General features: G+C 53.7%; 1 protein-coding gene across 2 annotated transcripts; it reads left to right on the top strand.

Annotated features, from left to right (window-relative positions):
- The first annotated feature begins 5,314 nt into the window (after window positions 1-5,314).
- Window positions 5,315-7,924, top strand: LOC134372047 (cytochrome P450 1A1-like). Of its 2 annotated transcripts, XM_063089119.1 has the most exons (6): window positions 5,315-6,160; window positions 6,707-6,833; window positions 6,922-7,011; window positions 7,105-7,228; window positions 7,374-7,460; window positions 7,639-7,924. In XM_063089119.1, exons 1-6 carry the CDS (start codon window positions 5,315-5,317, stop codon window positions 7,922-7,924), a joined length of 1,560 nt encoding a protein of 519 aa, XP_062945189.1. The 2 variants fall into 2 exon arrangements, with proteins under 2 accessions (XP_062945189.1, XP_062945190.1); XM_063089120.1 differs by lacking the exon at window positions 7,374-7,460 and having other exon boundaries at window positions 5,324-6,160.
- The last annotated feature ends 1,512 nt before the right edge of the window (window positions 7,925-9,436 follow it).

Genomic DNA, 9,436 nt, shown 5'->3' on the forward strand with positions numbered 1-9,436 from the left:
GCAATACCCACCTCGTCTCCTGCCTATTCTGTTGCCTAAATTCCACCATGATAGCAGCAGCACTTTGGGTTCAACATCACTTTGCCATGTGCCCTGTCTGTAATACAGCTGTGTCTAACTCCTTTACCAATTATTAATATCTTGCCAGGACTTGGTTTATCAGATCAATTTCCTATGGTTGATTTTCCATGCTAGGATGTAGAGAAAGAAGTAGCAGTTTGAGTCAAGGTCATAGCAAGGGTCAAATGTCCTGAGAATTACCATGGAGAAGTGCTGGAAACAGAGACCAGGAGAAATCTGATCTGCTGTGGAGAAGATCCAGGAAGGCATTCCAGAGGAAGTGATGTTTTATCTGAGACTCAAAGTAAGGGACATTAGACGTAGAGGTGGGCAGACCTGGTAGGTTCTGCTAAAGATTCTGGTTCCTATCTGCATTTTTGAAAAGACCACTCTGGGTGCCACAGGGTGAAGATGGAATTGGAAGGGGCAAAAGGCAAATGGGAACCTGGTCTGAAGGCTAGAACTCTAGGGAGCAATGATGGGGGCTGGGATGAGGGTGAGGCGGTGGAGCTGGACAGACATCAAAGTGGAGAAAGGTGTCCTTGCCCCTTCCATCTATTCTCAACACAGTAGCCAGAGTGATCTTGTTTTGCTCGGACCCCAGCAATGTCTCTATCTCACAGACAGGAAGTCCCATTTTCTCAATGGGGTGCTCCATGCACCTCGGGCAGGGCTGTCCCTGTGGGCATTCTATCCCCCAGAGCACTAAATGCCAGGAGTACTCCCCAGTCACATGACCCCTGCATATTTCCAGTGCCCCTGGTACTGCTCTCTCCCTCAAGAACCACTGTGCAAGGCCTTCGAACTTCCTGTTCCCTGTGCCAGGTGCACTCTTCATCCAGATATCTGTAGGCCTTGATTCTCAATTCCACCCTCCTGCCTCTCTGCTCAGTGTCATCTTCTCATTGAGGTCTTCCCTGGCCACCCCATTTTGAATCACTATCTGTCTCCACGTATTCCTCACCCTTTCTCTGCTTTACTTTCTTGTAGCACTTTTGACCCTCTGACGTCCGCGTTTGTCTCGTGTTGCCAGTCTTCCTCTGTCAGTCAGCGCGTAAGCTCCGTGAAAGCAGGAGCCTTGTCAGTTTTGTTCATTTCTACACGAATCACTTGCGCCTCAGAACAGTGCCTGGCACATAGTAGGCACTTGGTAAATATTTGTGCTCTGCCTTAGGTGGCACCTGACTGGAGTGGGAGGTGAGGGGGCGGGATGAGGTAGTTTTCTGGCCTGCACCAGCGGACGTATGGCGGTGCCATTCGCTGGGTTGGGGAGCACATCTGAGATGGTGGGTGATGGTTAGTTGGGGACAGGTTGAGCTAGACACTCAAATACGGTTCTTCTTCCTAGACATTCTACATCGAGAGGGCTCGGCAGGGGTGGGGACAGCGTCCGAGGCAGCCAGCCAGGCGTGCCGGGCGGCGCTAGGGCTGCGTGTCCTGCCACAGGCGTGGACCAATAATGTGGACACACGCGGGCGCCCGCTCGCAGGCAGAAGCCTAGCTCCGCACGCAAACCTGGGCCCTTTGCACCGCCCTCTCCCTGCCCCCTACCCCGATGCGGTCGGTCACTCGAGACTTCGGCGGCTCCTCTCGCTCCACCCACCTCCACGCCCCGCGAGAGACTGGCCCTTTAAGAGCCCCGCCCCGAATCCCCTCCCCCCTCGCGTGACTGTGCCGGGACCCGCGCCGGGCCGGGGAGTTGGGCGGCGAGATGGCAGCGCGGGCCTCCAGGCCCTTCTCACGCAACTGCCGGGCACCGCGCCCCCGGGCCAGGTGGGGCGGGGATGGGCCGCCCGACCTCTGCCCCTGGAGGGATGTTGCAGGCGCACGCACGCTAGCCCGGGGAGCCTCCGCGCCTGGGGCCCCCTGCCCGGTCCCTGCGCCCCTCCACCCCCTGCCGCGCCCAGGGCCTCCCTCTAACCCTTTCCTCCGCCACCCGCAGCCAGCCGCGCAGCCCCACCGTCGCCCGATCTCTCTGCCCCGCCAACCAAAGCGCCAGCAACCCCGGGAGCCAAGAGGGAAGCTCGAGGGCCAGTGGGTCCCGGCCGGAGGTATCCCTGGGTTGCAGTACGCCTGAGGTGACCCTAGAGGCAGCGCCGAGACGCTAGTGAGCACTCAGCGAGACTGCACGTCCATCCTTTCCCGCCTCTCGATCAAGAAGCTCGAACTTCGGATTGTCGCCCGGCTCTAGGGGTCAGGGCCAGCCAAGTGGCGCCTTTGGCCTTCCGGCCCCCATGACCTCGGGGCTGGGGTCGCCGCGCTTCTCACGCGAGCCGTGCCGGGACTCAGTAACCCGGGGGAAAGAGGTCACCACAGGACAGCCCCGCCCCTGCCTGCCTGGGGCAGTTGGCTAGTAGTGAAGGCAAGGTATTTGCACTCCTGGTGTTCCCGTGGGTGCAAAAGTCATGGAGCCAAGTACCCGTGCCCTGGCACGGAGCCCCCTCAAACCCTCTTTTCGGGTTGTCCTGGGAATTCTCCCTCAAACCCCTGCTTCGGCTGGGTTCTGTGCTGCCATGGGGTGCCTTGGAATTGGGGGTCCCAGGTGTCCCCAGTTCCCACCCTTTTACGTACTGGCACCTAGATGAGGTGGGTTCCATAGTGGGTTCTGGCCTGTCCCCACCGCACCCCCCCTTCCATCCTAGAGTGATCACCCCACATTAGGCAACCCCTCCCTCTGTCACATCACCAAGCTCTAGAGAAGGAGGTGTGGCCACAGGCAAGGGCCTGCCTATAAAGGTGGTGGTGCCTTTGCCCTCACGCTGAAGGTGGCAGTTCCTTGGAGCCTTCCTGATCCTCCTTGGGGTCCCTGGCTCCAGAGACCACTCTTCCCAGCTCAGCTCAGCACCTCCTCACCGCCACAGGTGAGTGTGTGTGTGTACGGGGGGGGGGGCGGTTCTGGCTTGCCCTACCCTACCAATAAAAGGAAAATTTTGGTGCCTCCAGGTCTTCCTAGGTAGCCACTGGCCGAGCACCTCCAAAAAAGGAAGCTTAGCGTGTCCTTAGTGACCAAGCAGTCCAGTGCCTGAGAGGGGAAACTGAGGCCAGAGGAAGAGCAGGACTTGCCCAAGGTCCCACAGCTAGTTTCAGACCTCTAGATATGCATGGCCCCCCATTCAGGATGGTAGGACCTAGGCTCCAGCTCCATCCTCTACTATCTCTCTGTCTACCTTGGGGCTTCTCCATCAGAGTCACCTGGCAGGCTGGAATGAGGACACAGCTGAGGGAAGCTGGGAGCATGTGCATCCCTTCCTCAGGCTGTGTGATGAGGGAGGCTTCTCCCTGGGTGGGCAGGCTAGATGGAGGAGGTGGGCTGGGTTCTTACCAGCTATACCCTGCCCTATCTACAAGCTACCACACTGGTGGGCTCTACCCTCCCAAGGGGTGGCTTGTCAGAGCTGAGATGTCTGGCCCGGACAAGAGAGGCTCATCTGAGCAGGAGTCCTGGGGACTTCCCTATCCCATTGACTGTCTTCTCTGTCCTTTGTTGGGAGGCAATCAGTGTGACAGACTGCCAGCTGCAGGGAACTGGAAGCACCATTCTCTGAAAACTCACCAGTCACATCTCCCTTGGCCTCCTATCTTACAAAGGCTGGAGACCCTTGGGGCACCCATTGTGCAAAAAGGGACACCATAGCACACAAAGACCTGGCAGAGTCCCTGGTTCATTCAGGGAATCAGAGATCTAGTGTGCTTTATGATTCAGCTCCTTCAGGAAGCCTCCCTACACAATGAGGTGGCTATAGTACTTGAGGTAGGAATCATACATCTCCCTGTGTTGTGCGGTTATCCTATGGAAAAACCTTTCCCGTAAAACCGGGAGGTTCCCCAGGGTGGATCTGGGTCTTCCTTAGAATCCAGCTGCGTACTCTGAATTGGAAAATCTTGTCCCACTCTCTCTCTTAGGTGATGTAATTGGAGGCCAGAAAGGTAAAATGATTAGTCCAAGGCTATTTGGACTGGAACACTGAGTCTCCTGACCTCCAGTCTAGGGCACCAGGCAGATGCCCAAGGCAGAGCCCAATGCCTTGGAGAAAGTGGTCTATGAATTTGCACACCATTTCTAGACCAAGCCTAGAAAGTATTGCCTCAGCTTCTGTTAAGTTCAGATCCATTCCTGATTTCCCTGATTCTAGTGTGGAGTTTTCTTACAGCCCTGACCTGGTGGGTCCTTTCCATTTATTCTCTGCTCTCTGGTGACAGCAAAAGGGAGAGGCCCACAAAATTCATTCATTGAGAATTGAGCCCAAGAAAAACCCTGGCCTGGATTTCTGTGACTGGGTGCTCAATCTAGCTGGTCTCTAGCTGCTTTTAAACTGTGGGTCAGTTAAGCTCAGAGCTGGAGCTGAGAGCAGTGTGGCTTGGGCAGTAGCATCCATGTCCCCTCCCCATCCCACCCTGCTCCAGGGTCTGGCAGGATTCTCTAGATCCTGAGACTGAGCAGTGGAGAACTGAGAGTTTTGGAAAAATTCTTTTATTGATCTGACCACTCTGGGAACTTTCCCTATGAGGTCTGAGTCCTGCCTCTGTCACTAATTGCTGGGTGACTTTAAGCAAGTCAGTGTCCCCTCTGGAAGTCAAGTTCCCCAAATGCAAAATGAGACTAAAGGAACGGATGAACCCTAATTACCCTGATAGCATGGTTTTCCTGTGCGGTGGATAGAATTCAAGGGGATTTGGGGTGATACACATTGATTATGGGTTTACTTTAATGCGTTGGGGGGAAAAATCAAAGCTGCACTTTCACACAGTTACTGTTTAGGATGATGCTATGTGGGTGGATTTAAAGTTGATTTCAGGAAAATGTGAAGTAAATAATAGTACTGGTGCTATATGGAAATCACAGCCTGACATTGGAAGACACTGTTTTAGATAGGTAGAACAGTTAAAGTTCTCTTTAACTGTTCTGGAATTAGGCAACTTGCTTTGAGAGTTTGTATGCAACGCTTCCTGGCTGTGTGACCTTGGACAAGTTACTTACCCTCTGTGAGCCTCACTGCAGCCTACTTCATAGGTTTGTGGCCAGGATTGAATGAAGAATGACTGTGAAATTCTTGGTACACAGTGACAGCTCGACAAAATTTCCCCCCACCTCTTCCTCCCCTTAATGCACAGTGAGCAGTTCTGGGTGGGAAGGTTTCCCCCTCCCTTGACCAGAATGCTGACACTTTAAGGTATTGGCTCCTCCTATCCCCCCATCTGATGGCTTGATCTTTTCTTCTTGCCCCACCTCTTAGCAGCCACCTCAAAGATCCCTATGCTGATCATGCTTTCTGTGTTTGAACTCCAAATCTCCTTCTCAGCCACGGAGCTTCTCCTGGCTTCCTCCATCTTCTGCCTGGTATTCTGGGTAGTCAGGGCCTCAAGGCCTCCAGTTCCCAAAGGCCTGAAGAGTCCACCAGGGCCGTGGGGCTGGCCTCTAATAGGGCATGTGCTGGCCCTGGGGAAGAACCCACACCTGGCGCTCTCAAGGATGAGCCAGCAGTATGGGGACGTGCTGCAGATCCGCATTGGCTCCACGCCCGTGGTAGTGCTAAGTGGCCTGGACACCATCCGGCAGGCCCTGGTGCGACAGGGGGAAGATTTCAAGGGCCGGCCCGACTTCTACAGCTTCACCCTCATCAATGATGGCCAGAGCTTGACCTTCAACCCAGATTCTGGACCGGTGTGGGCTGCTCGCCGGCGCCTAGCCCAGAACGCCCTAAAAAGTTTCTCCATCGCCTCCAACCCAGCTTCCTTGTCCTCCTGCTACTTGGAGGAGCATGTGAGCAAGGAGGCTGAAGCCCTCATCAGCAAGTTGCAGGAGCTGATGTCAAGGGTTGGGCACTTTGACCCCTACAAGTATGTGGTGGTGTCAGTGACCAATGTTATCTGTGCCATATGCTTTGGCCAGCGCTATGACCACGACCACCAAGAGCTCCTTAGCATAGTCAACCAGAGTAATGAGTTCGGGGAGGTGGTTGCCTCTGGAAACCCAGCTGATTTCATCCCTGTCCTCCGTTACCTGCCCAACTCTGCTCTGGATGCCTTCAAGGACCTGAATAAAAAGTCCTACAGCTTCACGCAGAAGATAGTCAAGGAGCACTACAAAACGTTTGAGAAGGTATGGGCTGGGGAGAGGTGGGTGGGTGGTAGAAAGCAGGCAGGGTCAGGGACTGGGAGGTCCGAGATAAGAGGGAGAGGATGAAGTTTGGCAAGTTTTCAGGGAGGCTTCTCTATGAGATTTTGAAGCTGGTTGTGGAGTGAACCTTATCCTTGGCTCGGAATAGAACTTTTTCTTGACCAGACCTTATATGCTTCCATCAGACAGTAATAGCCACTGAATAGCTACCCCACGTAGAACCCTGGGCCAGTTGTTGTGGGGACCAGGAAGTGTTAAAGAAATAACCTGTCCTCATGGTAGAAAAAAGTTAAAGAGCACATCCAGATGATAACAGTACCAGACTTTGTGTAAGGTGTCCCTCGAGTTGAAGCTACCTGTGTTCTAAGGTAAGAAAGAGCCTTGCAGAGGTAGAGAGAAGCTGGGATAGCAGCCTCAGGGGGCATCACCTCTTGAACAGAGGTGCTAGAGATAGTGAGGGACCAGGCCTAGATGGAGAGGTGGGTTTGGCTTTGGGATGTTGCTCACCTGTGGGCCTTCCTGATCCAGGGCCACATCCGGGACATCACAGACAGCCTGATTAAGCACTGTCAGGATAAGAGTCTGGATGAGAATGCTAATATCCAGCTGTCAGACGAGAAGATTGTTAGTGTTGTCTTGGACCTCTTTGGAGCTGGTATGAACTACCCCATGGTGCCCTTCCTATGCCCAAATGCCCTGACTCACCATCTGCCTAACTTCTCCTTCCATTCTACCCTGTCCAGGATTTGACACAGTCACAACTTCCATCTCCTGGAGCCTCATGTACCTAGTGACAAACCCCAGGGTACAAAGCAAAATCCAAGAGGAGCTGGGTAAGTGGTGGGTCCCGTCAAAGGGTTCAAGGCATGGAGCCTGGCCAAGGTCTGTGCAGCCCCTTAATCCATCTGGTCCTTTGTGTTCTGCAGACACAGTGATTGGCAGGGCGCGATGGCCCCGGCTCTCTGACAGATCCCAGCTGCCCTATCTGGAGGCATTCATTCTGGAGACCTTCCGACACTCCTCCTTCCTTCCCTTCACCATCCCCCACAGGTGAGGCTCCATAGATCTACTGCTGTCTGATATTGGGTCTTACTCCAGTACACATACCTGATTAGGGATAGTGGGAGGGCCACGGCAGGGGAGACAGGAGATCCCCTTGTGCCTCTGAGGCTGACTGAGCTTCCTCCCTCCCCAGCACCACAAGAGATACAAATCTGAATGGCTTTTACATTCCCAAGGGGCGTTGTGTCTTTGTGAACCAGTGGCAGATCAACCATGACCAGTAAGTTGAGAGGGACAGAGGAAACTCCTGGGCTGGCTGGACCTACCCTCTCCTGGGCTTCAGACCCTCTTGTCTGTGGGTCACTTGCCCATTCCCTATCCTTTGGGGCTGAGACTCAACCCACTCAATGCTTCTGAGCCTCCAAGCTGCCACTTCAGGTGCCTCCCTTTGGTTACAGGAAGCTGTGGGGTAACCCATCTGAGTTCCAGCCTGAACGGTTTCTCACCCCGGATGGTACTGTCAACAAGGCACTGGGTGAGAAGGTGATTATCTTTGGCCTGGGCAAGCGGAAGTGCCTCGGGGAGACCATTGCCCGCTTGGAGGTCTTTCTGTTCCTGGCCATCCTGCTGCAGCAGGTGGAATTCAGCGTGCTGCCGGGTGTGAAGGTGGACATGACCCCCATCTACGGGCTAACCATGAAGCATGCCCGCTGCGAGTACTTCCAAATGCAAATGCGCTCTTAGGAGCCCGAGAGCCTTGAAGCCTAGACTCTGTCTACCTGGCCTGGCTGGGCACCAGACCAAGGGGCTGGCCCAGGGAAGTCTAAGCTTCGGCCTGAAACTCACAGATACTGGTTTGGCTGATCTTTTGCTATCTGGGCTGTGGGCAATCTTGAGGGATCATGCCTGCCCCTACCCAGAATTGCCCCTCTTCCTACTGACCATAGACCGTGTGCATGCAGAGGCCACACGGGAGCCAATGGGGTCTTCTGAAGTTGAGCTTGAGCTAGGAGGCATGGTAGGTTAGGAGGCCCTTAGGCCTCTGAGAATCTCTGAAGAGTTCTCTAGAAGCCCCTGGACCCAGCAGCTGGCTGGCTCTATGGGGATGCTGACTAGATTGAAAAACATTTCGAGCAGGCCACATAAGGAATTATCCAATCTCTTTGACAACTGGGAGCTGCCAAGAATGAAGGGAAGAGACAGCCTAGGATACTGGCACAGAGGTGGTCTTGCTGCTTAAACAAGGCTAAGCAAATTGACCACACAAGTGTGGGATGCTGTACCTGGGGTGGAGCCACCTTCCTCTGCCATCCCTGCAGGCAGGAACAAACAGGTCTGCATTCTGGCCTTGGAAAGTGCCTGTTCCTGTCGAGGATGGGTGGGGCTTGTGTCTAAGAGGTGTATACAGCAGAGGGAGTGCACATATCCAGACCCCAGGACCAGGGTCAGAGTGAGGAGGTGGTATTGAAATCACCTTCTGCTGGTCTCCCTTTTCTACACCCTGTATTAAAATGTCTATTTTTAATGTTCGTACACAATGGCCTTTTTTATTCTATCCTGCGTTGTGCTTGAATTTTTGCATTTATCATATATAAGAGCTTAAGGACCATTTATTTAATGTATTAGAGAAAATTCTAACCCAAGTATCTGGAAATGTGTAGGAAACATCTACTTGAGCTAAATAAAGGTATTATCCAGAAATACTGTAGGTGAAGATTTTTTGAATCTTGAATGAAGACAACACTCATCTCCATGTCCACCTTGAGCCTAATCTTGTGTTGGGTTTTACCGTGGGGAAGAGGAGGAGGAGGTGGCAGTGAAAAGGTGAAGCCACTGGTCTCAGGCAGTCTGGGGGACAAGATTGTCTCCCTTCATTGAATTCCTTCCTCTCAGACTTATCACACACTGATGAAGAGAGTAGTCTCTGAACCAGGCTCTGGGGGTATAAAGTGAATAAAACGCAGTCGTTGCTTTCAACAGCCTCCCACGCTGGCTGAGGGAGCTGACATAAGGGCATCATCTAATTCATGGTGATCAGGGCTCAGCCAGACTGATGCATGTAGGAGGGTGGGGTCCAGAGCCAGGGGTGGGGCCACGTGGAGGAGTGGGTGCTGGGAGAAGTTCCTGGGTCTTGGGGCTACCTGAGTCTTCCTTGGAGCATGAGAGGCAGTTTCACTTGGGGCTCATACCATTAGATGCTGAAGCCCAAGGTGGCAGGCTCTGTTCACAGTTTTTCGGGGGGGAGGAGTTCTTGGC

The sequence above is a fragment of the Cynocephalus volans genome, chromosome 3 (assembly GCF_027409185.1).
Source record: "Cynocephalus volans isolate mCynVol1 chromosome 3, mCynVol1.pri, whole genome shotgun sequence".
Taxonomy (NCBI): Eukaryota; Metazoa; Chordata; class Mammalia; order Dermoptera; family Cynocephalidae; genus Cynocephalus; species Cynocephalus volans.